Genomic DNA, 15,320 nt, shown 5'->3' with positions numbered 1-15,320 from the left:
CAAGTGACAATCCGCAATGTGTGGCAGACGACGTGGCAAGTGATAATCTGCAACATGTGGCAAGTGACAATCCGCAATGTGTGGCAGGTGACGTGGCAAGTGACAATACGCATTTGGTGACATGTGACAATGTGCAGTGTGTGGCAAATGACGTGGAAAGTGACACCCTCAGGGCTCCCACTGATTCTGCATTATGGTGAGTTGAACCATTTATTTTTATATTACAATGTAAAAATAGAAATAATACGCTTCAATCATCCTGACACCATAACAACCATGGTGCCGTGATGATTGAAGCGACAATACCAGCCATTTCCCATATAAATTGCCCCCAAAAAAACATATTTTCTAGCAGTGCCCCTCCCGAGACTAGACTCTGGATCCGCCCCTGCCTGCTGGTGACCCCTCTAGTGATATAAAGATCTATATAGAGGAATCAGGACCTCCTTCCTCCTGCTGGTGATCCCTCTAGTGATATAAAGATCTATTTAGAGGAATCAGGACCTCCTTCCTCCTGCTGTTGACCCCTCTAGTGATATAAAGATCTATATAGAGGGATCAGGACCTCCTTCCTCCTGCTGGTGACCCCTCTAGTGATATAAAGATCTATATAGAGGGATCAGGACCTCCTTCCTCCTGCTGGTGATCCCTCTAGTGATATAAAGATCTATTTAGAGGAATCAGGACCTCCTTCCTCCTGCTGTTGACCCCTCTAGTGATATAAAGATCTATATAGAGGGATCAGGACCTCCTTCCTCCTGCTGGTGATCCCTCTAGTGATATAAAGATCTATTTAGAGGAATCAGGACCTCCTTCCTCCTGCTGGTGATCCCTCTAGTGATATAAAGATCTATATAGAGGAATCAGGACCTCCTTCCTCGGGCTGGTGACCCCTCTAGTGATATAAAGATCTTTATAGAGGAATCGGGACCTCCTTCCTGCTGGTGACCCCTCTAGTGATATAAAGATCTATATAGAGGAATCAGGACCTCCTTCCTCCTGCTGGTGACCCCTCTAGTGATATAAAGATCTTTATAGAGGAATCGGGACCTCCTTCCTGCTGGTGACCCCTCTAGTGATATAAAGATCTTTATAGAGGAATCAGGACCTCCTTCCTCCTGCTGGTGACCCCTCTAGTGATATAAAGATCTCTATAGAGGAATCAGGACCTCCTTCCTCCTGCTGGTGACCCCTCTAGTGATATAAAGATCTATATAGAGGAATCGGGACCTCCTTCCTGCTGGTGACCCCTCTAGTGATATAAAGATCTATATAGAGGAATCAGGACCTCCTTCCTCCTGCTGGTGACCCCTCTAGTGATATAAAGATCTATATAGAGGAATCAGGACCACCTTCCTCCTGCTGGTGACCCCTCTAGTGATATAAAGATCTATATAGAGGAATCGGGACCTCCTTCCTCCTGCTGGTGACCCCTCTAGTGATATAAAGATCTATATAGAGGAATCGGGACCTCCTTCCTGCTGGTGACCCCTCTAGTGATATAAAGATCTATATAGAGGAATCAGGACCTCCTTCCTCCTGCTGGTGACCCCTCTAGTGATATAAAGATCTATATAGAGGGATCAGGACCTCCTTCCTCCTGCTGGTGACCCCTCTAGTGATATAAGATTTATATAGAGGAATCAGGACCTCCTTCCTCCTGCTGGTGACCCCTCCAGTGATATAAAGATCTATATAGAGGAATCGGGACCTCCTTCCTGCTGGTGACCCCTCTAGTGATATAAAGATCTATATAGAGGAATCAGGACCTCCTTCCTCCTGCTGGTGAAGGGATCAGGACCTCCTTCCTCCTGCTGGTGACCCCTCTAGTGATATAAAGATCTATATAGAGGAATCAGGACCACCTTCCTCCTGCTGGTGACCCCTCCAGTGATATAAAGATCTATATAGAGGAATCGGGACCTCCTTCCTGCTGGTGACCCCTCTAGTGATATAAAGATCTATATAGAGGAATCAGGACCTCCTTCCTCCTGCTGGTGAAGGGATCAGGACCTCCTTCCTCCTGCTGGTGACCCCTCTAGTGATATAAAGATCTATATAGAGGAATCAGGACCACCTTCCTCCTGCTGGTGACCCCTCCAGTGATATAAAGATCTATATAGAGGAATCGGGACCTCCTTCCTGCTGGTGACCCCTCTAGTGATATAAAGATCTATATAGAGGAATCAGGACCTCCTTCCTCCTGCTGGTGACCCCTCTAGTGATATAAAGATCTATATAGAGGAATCAGGACCTCGTTCCTCCTGCTGGTGACCCCTCTAGTGATATAAAGATCTATATAGAGGAATCAGGACCTCCTTCCTGCTGGTGACCCCTCTAGTGATATAAAGATCTATATAGAGGAATCAGGACCTCCTTCCTCCTGCTGGTGACCCCTTTAGTGATATAAAGATCTATATAGAGGAATCAGGACCTCCTTCCTCCTGCTGGTGACCCCTCTAGTGATATAAAGATCTATATAGAGGAATCAGGACCTCCTTCCTCCTGCTGGTGACCCCTCTAGTGATATAAAGATCTATATAGAGGAATCAGGACCTCCTTCCTCCTGCTGGTGACCCCTCCAGTGATATAAAGATCTATATAGAGGAATCAGGACCTCCTTCCTCCTGCTGGTGACCCCTTTAGTGATATAAAGATCTATATAGAGGAATCAGGACCTCCTTCCTCCTGCTGGTGACCCCTCTAGTGATATAAAGATCTATATAGAGGAATCAGGACCTCCTTCCTCCTGCTGGTGACCCCTCCAGTGATATAAAGATCTATATAGAGGAATCAGGACCTCCTTCCTCCTGCTGGTGACCCCTCTAGTGATATAAAGATCTATATAGAGGAATCAGGACCTCCTTCCTCCTGCTGGTGACCCCTCCAGTGATATAAAGATCTATATAGAGGAATCAGGACCTCCTTCCTCCTGCTGGTGACCCCTTTAGTGATATAAAGATCTATATAGAGGAATCTGGACCTCCTTCCTCCTGCTGGTGACCCCTCTAGTGATATAAAGATCTTTATAGAGGAATCGGGACCTCCTTCCTGCTGGTGACCCCTCTAGTGATATAAAGATCTTTATAGAGGAATCAGGACCTCCTTCCTCCTGCTGGTGACCCCTCTAGTGATATAAAGATCTATATAGAGGAATCGGGACCTCCTTCCTGCTGGTGACCCCTCTAGTGATATAAAGATCTTTATAGAGGAATCGGGACCTCCTTCCTGCTGGTGACCCCTCTAGTGATATAAAGATCTTTATAGAGGAATCAGGACCTCCTTCCTCCTGCTGGTGACCCCTCTAGTGATATAAAGATCTATATAGAGGAATCAGGACCTCCTTCCTCCTGCTGGTGACCCCTCTAGTGATATAAAGATCTATATAGAGGAATCAGGACCACCTTCCTCCTGCTGGTGACCCCTCTAGTGATATAAAGATCTATATAGAGGAATCGGGACCTCCTTCCTGCTGGTGACCCCTCTAGTGATATAAAGATCTATATAGAGGAATCAGGACCTCCTTCCTCCTGCTGGTGACCCCTCTAGTGATATAAAGATCTATATAGAGGGATCAGGACCTCCTTCCTCCTGCTGGTGACCCCTCTAGTGATATAAGATTTATATAGAGGAATCAGGACCTCCTTCCTCCTGCTGGTGACCCCTCCAGTGATATAAAGATCTATATAGAGGAATCGGGACCTCCTTCCTGCTGGTGACCCCTCTAGTGATATAAAGATCTATATAGAGGAATCAGGACCTCCTTCCTCCTGCTGGTGACCCCTCTAGTGATATAAAGATCTATATAGAGGAATCAGGACCTCCTTCCTCCTGCTGGTGACCCCTCTAGTGATATAAAGATCTCTATAGAGGAATCAGGACCTCCTTCCTCCTGCTGGTGAAGGGATCAGGACCTCCTTCCTCCTGCTGGTGACCCCTCTAGTGATATAAAGATCTATATAGAGGAATCAGGACCACCTTCCTCCTGCTGGTGACCCCTCCAGTGATATAAAGATCTATATAGAGGAATCGGGACCTCCTTCCTGCTGGTGACCCCTCTAGTGATATAAAGATCTATATAGAGGAATCAGGACCTCCTTCCTCCTGCTGGTGAAGGGATCAGGACCTCCTTCCTCCTGCTGGTGACCCCTCTAGTGATATAAAGATCTATATAGAGGAATCAGGACCACCTTCCTCCTGCTGGTGACCCCTCCAGTGATATAAAGATCTATATAGAGGAATCGGGACCTCCTTCCTGCTGGTGACCCCTCTAGTGATATAAAGATCTATATAGAGGAATCAGGACCTCCTTCCTCCTGCTGGTGACCCCTCTAGTGATATAAAGATCTATATAGAGGAATCAGGACCTCGTTCCTCCTGCTGGTGACCCCTCTAGTGATATAAAGATCTATATAGAGGAATCAGGACCTCCTTCCTGCTGGTGACCCCTCTAGTGATATAAAGATCTATATAGAGGAATCAGGACCTCCTTCCTCCTGCTGGTGACCCCTTTAGTGATATAAAGATCTATATAGAGGAATCAGGACCTCCTTCCTCCTGCTGGTGACCCCTCTAGTGATATAAAGATCTATATAGAGGAATCAGGACCTCCTTCCTCCTGCTGGTGACCCCTCTAGTGATATAAAGATCTATATAGAGGAATCAGGACCTCCTTCCTCCTGCTGGTGACCCCTCCAGTGATATAAAGATCTATATAGAGGAATCAGGACCTCCTTCCTCCTGCTGGTGACCCCTTTAGTGATATAAAGATCTATATAGAGGAATCAGGACCTCCTTCCTCCTGCTGGTGACCCCTCTAGTGATATAAAGATCTATATAGAGGAATCAGGACCTCCTTCCTCCTGCTGGTGACCCCTCCAGTGATATAAAGATCTATATAGAGGAATCAGGACCTCCTTCCTCCTGCTGGTGACCCCTCTAGTGATATAAAGATCTATATAGAGGAATCAGGACCTCCTTCCTCCTGCTGGTGACCCCTCCAGTGATATAAAGATCTATATAGAGGAATCAGGACCTCCTTCCTCCTGCTGGTGACCCCTTTAGTGATATAAAGATCTATATAGAGGAATCTGGACCTCCTTCCTCCTGCTGGTGACCCCTCTAGTGATATAAAGATCTATATAGAGGAATCAGGACCTCCTTCCTCCTGCTGGTGACCCCTTTAGTGATATAAAGATCTATATAGAGGAATCTGGACCTCCTTCCTCCTGCTGGTGACCCCTCTAGTGATATAAAGATCTATATAGAGGAATCAGGACCTCCTTCCTCCTGCTGGTGATCCCTCTAGTGATATAAAGATCTATATAGAGGAATCAGGACCTCCTTCCTCCTGCTGGTGACCCCTCCAGTGATATAAAGATCTATATAGAGGAATCAGGACCTCCTTCCTCCTGCTGGTGACCCCTTTAGTGATATAAAGATCTATATAGAGGAATCTGGACCTCCTTCCTCCTGCTGGTGACCCCTCTAGTGATATAAAGATCTATATAGAGGAATCAGGACCTCCTTCCTCCCGCTGGTGACCCCTCTAGTGATATAAAGGTCTATACAGAGGAATCAGGACCTCCTTCCTCCTGCTGGTGATTCCTCTAGTGATATAAAGATCTATATAGAGGAATCAGGACCTCCTTCCTCCTGCTGGTGATCCCTCTAGTGATATAAAGGTCTATATAGACGGATTAGGATCTCCTTCCTCCCACGGTTGATCCTTCTAGTATTATAAATATCTATGGTATATAGGGGAATACGGACCTCCTTCTGCCTGCTGGTGATCCCTCTAACGGTAACTAAAGATCTATATGGAGGAACCTGAGAATCTCTCACCTGTTCCCATGGCTGGGAAGGCCACTGAAGTTGCTTGTTGTCTCTCACACATTTGCAGGACATTTGTTACGCACTGCCCTATTAAAGCTGGTTTAGTATGGCCGGCAACATGTATTATATTCTTACAATGGAGGTTTCCTGCTTGTGTGACCACATACCCATTGTTGGGTTGGGTTCCTGGAAGAAAAAGAAGTAAAATATTTAAGCAGTGTACGAGCTCACCTTTAGACATGGGGTTCAATTGGTGAATATCACATAAATAACGAAAGGAACCTCAAAAGACGGGATTGTATCTCAACTGCTGGAGGTGTCAGAAGGAAAAGACGGAAACCCCATTTACCAGCTACCATTACCTGAGCAGCCAATCAGTTCAGATCCTACAATGTGTGGTGGCTCCAGAAGTGATTGGAGGGACCCCCAAAACTGCTAGTGGTGAGAATGTAAGGCTGTAGGGTTTGGTCTCATTGAAGAGCACCGAGGGGGAAATATAGCTGCACTCGGGGGTTTACGTCCAGTTTAAATTGGGCTGATATCCAACATTTAAAAAGTTTGTCTTTCCTTAAAAAAATGTGTATTAATATCACTTTTTTACATCAATGGCACCAAAAACCATAAAGGTTTCATTTCACAAACAACTGTTCTTCATTAATTTGTTACTACAATCATCAAAATTCAGACATCAAAGAAACAAAAAGATGAAAAATAGGTAAATTCTGTAATAAATCACTATACATCTGGGGAAATAAATTTGTCCTCAACTGATACCCCAAATCTGTGTACCCAAGTGGGTGTACACACTAGATTTCTCTATAGGTCCTATATGAAATTACATTATATTCTAAGGCAGAAAATCCAAACACTCATCCAAAGAGCTGGCCAATCCCTTGTGTTCTTTATTTACTGATAACCAAGGCATGATGAGACCCCGGGGATGCAAATGTAAGGTTTATAGTTCCAAACTAAATGTGATTTTTGTAAACAATGTTCAGAGCATTCAACAGTTCATGTTGTTAATGGCAGGATCTTGCAAAGACAATCCATGACTTAAAAATAGAATGTTTGTATATAGAAGAACCACATCAGTTATTTCAATGTTTTCAAGATCTGGGTACATGCAGAAATGGACTCATCAGATCTGGTGGCTGTACCATGTGCCAATGACATTCAGGAAGAGTGTTCAGTTTCCAGTCTTAATTTTAACCTTTATTAATATAAATTTCTGATTTAAAGATAAAAAAAATCCCATTTCTTATTGAAATAATTACTTTCTTCTCACTATTTAACTTAATGTACGCACGTCACCAAATTTCCTGGATAGTTCCCTTGTCCAGTGCAAGATCTGCATTTCTTTATGAACTACAGTGCCTTTGCGAAAGTATTCGGCCCCCCTTGAACTTTTCAACCTTTTGCCACATTTCAGGCTTCAAACATAAAGATATAAAATGTTTATTTTTTGTGAAGAATCACCAACAATTGGGACACAATTGTGAAGTGGAACGAAATCTATTGGATTTTTGAAACTTTTTTAACTAATAAAAAAATGAAAAGTGGGGCGTGCAAAATGATTCGGTCCCCTTGCGTTAATACTTTGTAGAGCCACCTTTTGCTGCGATTACAGCTGCAAGTCGCTTGGGGTGTCTCTATCAGTTTTGCACATCGAGAGACTGAAATTCTTGCCCATTCTTCCTTGCAAAACAGCTGGAGCTCAGTGAGGTTGGGTGGAGAGCGTTTGTGAACAGCAGTTTTCAGCTCTTTCCACAGATTCTCGATTGGATTCAGGTCTGGACTTTGACTTGGCCATTCTAACACCTGGATACGTTTATTTGTGAACCATTCCTTTGTAGATTTTGCTGTATGTTTGGGATCATTGTCTTGTTGGAAGATAAATCTCCGTCCCAGTTTCAGGTCTTTTGCAGACTCCAACAGGTTTTCATCCAGAATGGTCCTGTATTTGGCTGCATCCATCTTCCCCTCAATTTTAACCATCTTCCCTGTCCCTGCTGAAGAAAAGCAGGCCCAAACCATGATGCTGTCAGCACCATGTTTGACAGTGGGGATGGTGTGTTGAGGGTGATGAGCTGTGTTGCTTTTATGCCAAACATATCGTTTTGCATTGTGGGCAAAAAGTTTAATTTTGGTTTCATCTGACCAGAGCACCTTCTTCCACATGTTTGGTGTGTCTCCCAGGTGGCTTGTGGCAAACTTTAGACGAGACTTTTTATGGATATCTTTGAGAAATGTCTTTCTTCTTGCCACTCTTCCATAAAGGGCAGATTTGTGCAGTGTACGACTGATTGTTGTCCTATGGACAGACTCTCCCACCTCAGCTGTAGTTCTCTGCAGTTCATCCAGAGTGATCATGGGCCTCTTGGCTGCATCTCTGATCAGTCTTCTCCTTGTCTGAGCTGAAAGTTTAGAGGGACGGCCAGGTCTTGGTAGATTTGCAGTGGTCTGATACTCCTTCCATTTCAAAATGATCGCTTGCACAGTGCTCCTTGGGATGTTTAAAGTTTGGGAAATCTTTTTGTATCCAAATCCGGCTTTAAACTTCTCCATAACAGTATTACGGGCCTGCCTGGTGTGTTCCTTGGTCTTCATGATGCTCTCTGGGCTTTCAACAGAACCCTGAGACTATCACAGAGCAGGTGCATTTATACAGAGACTTGATTACACACAGGTGGATTCTATTTATCACCATCAGTCATTTAGGACAACATTGGATCATTCAGAGATCCTCGCTGAACTTCTGGAGTGAGTTTGCTGCACTGAAAGTAAAGGGGCCGAATAATTTTGCACGCACCACTTTTCAGTTTTTTATTTGCTAAAAAAGTTTAAAATATCCAATAGATTTTGTTCCACTTCACAATTGTGTCCCACTTGTTGGTGATTCTTCACAAAAAATTAAAATTTTATATCTTTATGTTTGAAGCCTGAAATGTGGCAAAAGGTTGAAAAGTTCAAGGGGGCCGAATACTTTCACAAGGCACTGTATTTACCAAAATATTCTTGTTTTATTTCATATATTATAAGCAGGGCTCAAAATTTCAAGTCCTGAGCTACTAGCCAGGTCTCAAGGGTTACTTGCCACCAGTTTCCCCACAAAACCGTTACCCTGCCCTGCCCCTAATCACGCCATCATAAATTATCTCATGAAATTACACTTCACTGTGTCACCAGTTCCCATAAATGCAGCGTGACCTGTGCCCATCATTGCAGCCTCACCGTACCCCACATTGCAGCCTCACCGTGCCCCACGTTGCAGCCACGCTTTGCCCCCATTGTAACCTCACTTTGCCCCTGTTGTAGTCTCACTGTGTCCCACATTGTAGCCTCACTGTGCCCCACATTGCAGCCTCACTGTGCCCCACATTGCAGCCTCACTGTGCCCCACATTGCAGCCTCACTGTGCCCCACATTGCAGCCTCACTGTGCCCCACATTGCAGCCTGACCATGCCCCACATTGCAGCCTTACCAAGCTCCACATTGCAGCCTCACTGTGCCCCACATTGCAGCCTTACAGTGCCCCCATTGCAGCCTTACAGTGCCCCCATTGCAGCCTTACAGTGCCCCCATTGCAGCCTTAAAGTGCCCCCATTGCAGCCTTACAGTGCCCCCATTGCAGCCTTACAGTGCCCCCATTGCAGCCTTAAAGTGCCCCCATTGCAGCCTTACAGTGCTCCCATTACCGTCTTAGATTGCCCCCATTGTAGCCTTGCCAGGGTGGAGGAAGTGAGAGGGGTGGCCAGATCGTGACTGGAGTTATAGGAGAGCGAGGATCGCAGAACGGTAAAACACGCTGTAACAGCTTACATTGAGTCTCCGCTCTGCTCATGCTCACACAGCCCCGCCTCCTCCTAACACCGCATCTGTAATAAACAGAATGCGTCCCAGCATTGGACCCATGTTCTTAACCCCAGGCACGGGGTTAGGAGGAGGCAGGGCTGTGTCAGAGTGAGCAGAGCGGAGACAGTCTCATTGTAAGCTGTTACAGTGTGTTTGACCGTTTGGTGATCCTGCGGCTCTCCTCTAACTCCATGCACTCTTCCACCGGGAGTACGGCTCCTAGTCAACCCCACCCGCCGGCGATGCTCACCCCCCCTCCCCCCACCCCCAGGCGGCTCAGCTCCTCACCAGCCCTCATTTTCCACTCACAAAATGCGAGTAGGCGAGTGGACAATTTTAGGGCTGTTATATGTCACATGATCTCTTTCTCACTCTTTGTCCACATGTAAAAATGTCTTCATAACGTTTCTTACCGAGCGTGGCACATTCATTTTCAACATTAGGCCCCGCTCCTTCCAGGATGGCTTTAGAAACTCCTGTAACAACAACACAACATATCAGCTTCACATTGTCAAAATGGGATTCAGTATTTTTCAGTGAGTAGAACCAGAAACATTCCTCTACGAGGTCATATGAAAGAAACCCAAGAGAAATATTTTATCGCTAAAATTTTGAGATTAACTAAAGTCCTTTTCATTTTTAGTTTTCATCCATTAGTGAATGTCTGGGTGCCTTGTAGGGTTCATTTATTCCCTTCAAACATTATCTATCAAGTTTACTCTATGAATAAAGAGAGTCTTATAAATATATGAGAGTCTATTATTGGAGAATTGGAGATAGTTGATGTGAAACATATCCTCACTCCTGTAAGATATATCAGATTTTACACTCACCATCAAGATAACACATCTCCATCATGACCCTCCATAAGATAGAATATACTCTGCTCCTGACCTTCTCTCTACCTTTCTGATTACACTCACTACCAGGACATCAAACCTCCAACATGACTCTCCATAAGGTAGAAAAATACTCCGCTCCTGGCCTTCCCTCCATCTTTTTGATTATGCTCACCACCAGGATATCACATTTTTTAATATGATCCTCCATAAGATAGAACATAGTCTGCTCCTGACCTTCACTGGTACTAGTTGATTACACTCACCACCAGGATATGACTCCTTCAACATGACATTCTATAAGATAGAAATTACTCTGCTCATGACCTCCTCTCTGACTTTCTGATTACACTCTCCACCTGGATATCAAATCTCCAACATGGTCCTTCATATGGTAGAACATACTCTGCTCCTGACCTTCTTTATGCCTTTCTGATTGCAATCAAGATTGGTGTATCACACCTTCCAACATGACCCTCCATAAGAAAGAACATATTCTGCAGTGTTTCTACCTTTCTGATTACACTCACCACCAGGATATCACACCTCCAACATGACCCTCCATGAGGTAGAAAATGCTTTGCTCCTGACCTTCTATCTACCTGAATATAATATCTCCAACATGACCCTCAATAAGATACATACTCTGTTTCTGACTTTCTCTCTACCTTTCTCATTACATTGACCACCAGGATATCACACCCTGCATGAGGTAAAAATTTCTGTGTCCCTAACCTTCTCTCTACCTACTGTCTGACTACCCTCACCACCAGTATGTCATATCTCCAACATGACCCTCTATAGGATAAAACATACTCTGCTCCTGACCTTCTTTCTACCTTTCTGATTACACTGACCGTCGAGGTATCACACCTCCATTATAGCCCTCCTGGTAGAAATTACTTTGCTCCTGACCTTCTCTTTCCTTGCTGTCTGATTACGCTCACCATCTGGATATGGTGGATATCACATCTTCAACATGACCCTTTATAAGACAGACCGTACTCCTGACCTACTGTATATCTTTCTAATTACACTCACCACTGAAAAATCACACCTCCATCATGACTCTCCATATGGTAGAAAAATACTCTGCTCCTGACCTTCCCCCAGCTTTCTGATAATGCTCACCACGGTATATCACATTTTTCAATATGATCCTCTATAAGGTAGAACATACTCTGCTCCTGACTGTCATCCTACCTGCTGGTTGATTACACTCACCACCTGGATTTCAAATCTCCAACAGTACCCTCCGTAAGGTAGAACATACTCTGCTCCCGACCTTCTCTCTACCTTTCTAAATACACTCACTACTGGGATATAACACCTCCAACATGACCCTCCATAAGATCATAAGATAGAACATACTTTGCTCCTGACGTTCTGTCTACCTTTCTGATTACATGCCCCAATGCACCACCAGGATCTGACACCTCCAACATGACCCTCCATAAGGTAGAAATAACTCTGCTCTTGACCTCCTCTCTGACTTTCTGATTACACTTACCACCTGGATATCAAATCTCCAACATGACCCTCCATATGGTAGAGCATACTCTGCTGCTGACCTTCAATATGCCTTTCTGATTACAATGAACATTGGTATATCACACCTTCCAACATGACCCTCCATAAGAACGAACATATTCTGCAGCGTCTTTATCTTTCTGATTACACTCACCACCAGAATATCACACCTCCAACATGACCTTGTATGAGGTAAAAATTGCTTTGCTCATGACCTTCTCTCTACCTGCTGTCTGATTACCCTCACCACCAGGATGTCATATGTCCAACATGACCTCCATAAGATAGAACATACTCTGCTCTGACCTTCTCTCTACTTTTCTGATTATTCTGACCGCCGGGGTATCACACCTCTAACATGACCCTCCATATTGTAGAAATTACTTTGCTCCTGACCTTCTCTCTACTTGCTGTCTGATTACACTCACCATCTGGATATTAAATCTCCAACATGATCCTTCAGAAGATAGAACCTACTCTACTCCTGACCTACTGTATATCTTTCTAATTACACACACCACCGGGAAATCCCACCTCCAACATGACCCTCTATAACAGGGATATGCAATTAGCGGACCTCCAGCTGTTGCAGAACTACAACTCCCATGAGGCATAGCAAGACCCTGACAGCCACAAGCATGACACCCAGAGGCAGAGGCATGATGGGACTTGTAGTTTTGCAACAGCTGGAGGTCCACTAATTGCATATCCCTGCTCTATAAGGTAGTAATTCCTCTGCTCCTGGCATTCTCCCTGATTACACTCACCATCATGTTATCAAAATTCCAGCATGACCCTTCATAAGGTAGGACATACCCAATGGCTCAGTGGGTTGTAAGCTCTGACCTATATGGTCTTCTGATGTTCAGGTCATTTCACAGTTCTCAAAAAGATTTTTCGCATTTTATGAGCCCAACAACATTCTTGTGAATACCTGATTTAAGGTTGAACGTGTTATTGGTTGAGTTGACAATGACGTCACACTTTTCCTTTGTTATATCTCCAGTTTTCACCTGGTAGGTGAGAGAGCCGATCTTCATTTCATAAACATTCTGTGCCGGGCTTTTCACATTGCCGAACAAAGCTACAAAACAGATCACAATGGCTAGAGGTCATCAAAGCCCCATCATTGTATTCCAGACCATTCCTATTCACTGCGGAGTCTGTATTTGTGCTGCTATATTTTTACAGAGTAAACATTATATTTTTTTTTAATAAAAAAATTACATTTTTTTTTAGATTTTACTGTTATAAAAATCTTACTGCTGAAATTTTATGATGCAATCTGCATTCAGAAAGAGACATCCGGGACATTCCTCACCAATGGCGGCTTTGCACATTCCATCATTATTATGAAGCACATTGTCTGCAGTATATGGAGTCTATAATGTTCCTATACAACTGATATAACTTACTTTGGGGTTTTTCTTCTTTCTTCTGTCCTCCAGTGTTGATCTTTTTCTCCAGCTCAGAGGAGAAAGCCTGAAATCAACAATACAGGATGAATATTTGCTTAGAAAAATTGCTCATTACATTGGAGAACCACAAAATCGCACAACATTCTGTTACCTCACCCTTCTAACCACGATCACATGAAAACTCCACATTACCTTTATAGTTTCTTGGTCACTCGGGTGCAGCATGAAATCCACTTGTTTCAGATATTGGGGTTGTTTTTTGCTGCTGAACTCCAGAATCTCCTCATACATTGAGGTAGCCACAATGTTCTTGGGGAATCCCAGCATTCCAGTTCCAATTGCTGGGATTGTGATGGATCTGTATTGTTTGGATTCTGCGGTGCTCAGGCAATCACTCAGAATTTTTCTCAGAATCTGTCAACAAATAAGATTAGTATTCTATTACAGAATATATTACAGATATAGATGGTGGATAGACGGGTGGATGGATGGTGGATGGATGGATGGTGGATGGATGGATGTATGAATAATAGAAGCAACTCAACAGGCTGCAGAGCGAGATGCCTTCAGGTCAGTCTTGCTAAGGAATGGACTGGACCATTATCTGCTATCAAGTTAAGTAAAAATTGTCATTTTTATTTTTTTTGTGGTGTGCAAGTGTGGCATTATTCACTGTTACTATATGGAGTGGCCTAAATTGCATATATGATGGGCTTCCTTGGAGTCACCGAAAAACAATGTTTGCCAAACACTACAACTATTCCACTTCTGTTAAAGATTGTTATATGTTCTTAGAGCTGAGAGGAATAATCTCTCTTTCATTTCCATACCGTCTTAGAAGAATCACCATTCCACTCTGGAACCACAGCATGGATAACAATTTCACAGGGCAGCGCACAGCCATCAGTAACAAATATGGAGCCGTCTTCCACCGGCTTCCCCTGTCTCTCTGTAGTCAGAAGATCCTGAAGTTTGTTTCCGGCCTTCCTGAACAAAGCCTTGGAGACGGCTCCAGAATTAAGATTTAGCTCTGTCCCCACACTGTTCACCACCACATTGGTCTACAGAAAGAAGACAGACCATTACTGTCAAATCCAATAGGAAACAACATTTAGAGAAGTTATGGACTAAAATTTCAACAATTACAGTCATGTAAAATAGTAAGTGAACCCCATGGAAATTGTTGACTGTTTCAACATATTTAAATAGGCCGACATTAGATATTCATTCAAGCAGTGCCTACAGATAAAGGTGATAAGCTTGAACAAATGACACATCCAATTGACATGGTATATTCATTCTTCTCATCTAAATAAACAAAAATGTGTTTTTTTTTTACATGGAAAAAGTAAGTACAGCCCTACATTTACCACAACTTCAAACCCATTAAATTAGAATCAGGTATTTCTGTTTAGGCGATAACGTTTAGATCCTTCTTAAAGAGTTATGCAGGTGAAAAAAAAAACTCAAATCTCAGATATCTAGGGTCTGGTCTTCTCTATTGATGTGTGTGGTGTCATCATTCTAAGATCAAAAGAGCTCTCCAAGGCCCCCCGAAAGAAAGTTGTGGATGCCTATGAGTCGGGCAAGGGTGTTCAGAACTAGCTGGCAGAGCAAATTCAACCTAAATGATGACTAATGATCAAAAAAAAGTCTCCTGGAACCCCAAAATTACATCACAAGGTCTGCAGATAAGACTGCAACAGTTGGTGTCAACAAGCATGCATCCACAATCAGAAAGAGATTGCACCAATTTAGCCTACATAGGAGGTGTGTCAGAAAAAAATCCCTTGTTGTCCAGTAAGAATATGAAGCAAGTCTACAGTTTGCCAATAAACATATAGG

General features: G+C 43.7%; 1 protein-coding gene across 1 annotated transcript in view; it reads right to left on the bottom strand.

Moving 5' to 3' along the window:
* LOC143925130 (protein mono-ADP-ribosyltransferase PARP14-like) overlaps nt 1-15,320 on the bottom strand; it is a 79,093-nt gene that overhangs the window by 30,546 nt on the left and 33,227 nt on the right. The window contains exons 7-12 of the mRNA XM_077449747.1: nt 14,306-14,536; nt 13,668-13,889; nt 13,473-13,539; nt 12,992-13,141; nt 10,102-10,164; nt 5,845-6,021 (exon numbers count right to left, since the gene is read on the bottom strand). Of these exons, the coding sequence (XP_077305873.1) occupies nt 5,845-6,021; nt 10,102-10,164; nt 12,992-13,141; nt 13,473-13,539; nt 13,668-13,889; nt 14,306-14,536 (910 nt within the window). The remainder of the gene's footprint in view (nt 1-5,844; nt 6,022-10,101; nt 10,165-12,991; nt 13,142-13,472; nt 13,540-13,667; nt 13,890-14,305; nt 14,537-15,320) is intronic.

This window comes from Lithobates pipiens, unplaced genomic scaffold (genome assembly GCF_037356315.1).
Source record: "Lithobates pipiens isolate NorthernLeopardFrog02 unplaced genomic scaffold, aLitPip1_a1.2 Scaffold_22, whole genome shotgun sequence".
In the NCBI taxonomy this organism is placed as follows: Eukaryota; Metazoa; Chordata; class Amphibia; order Anura; family Ranidae; genus Lithobates; species Lithobates pipiens.
This window is presented reverse-complemented; position numbering and strand designations above follow the sequence as displayed.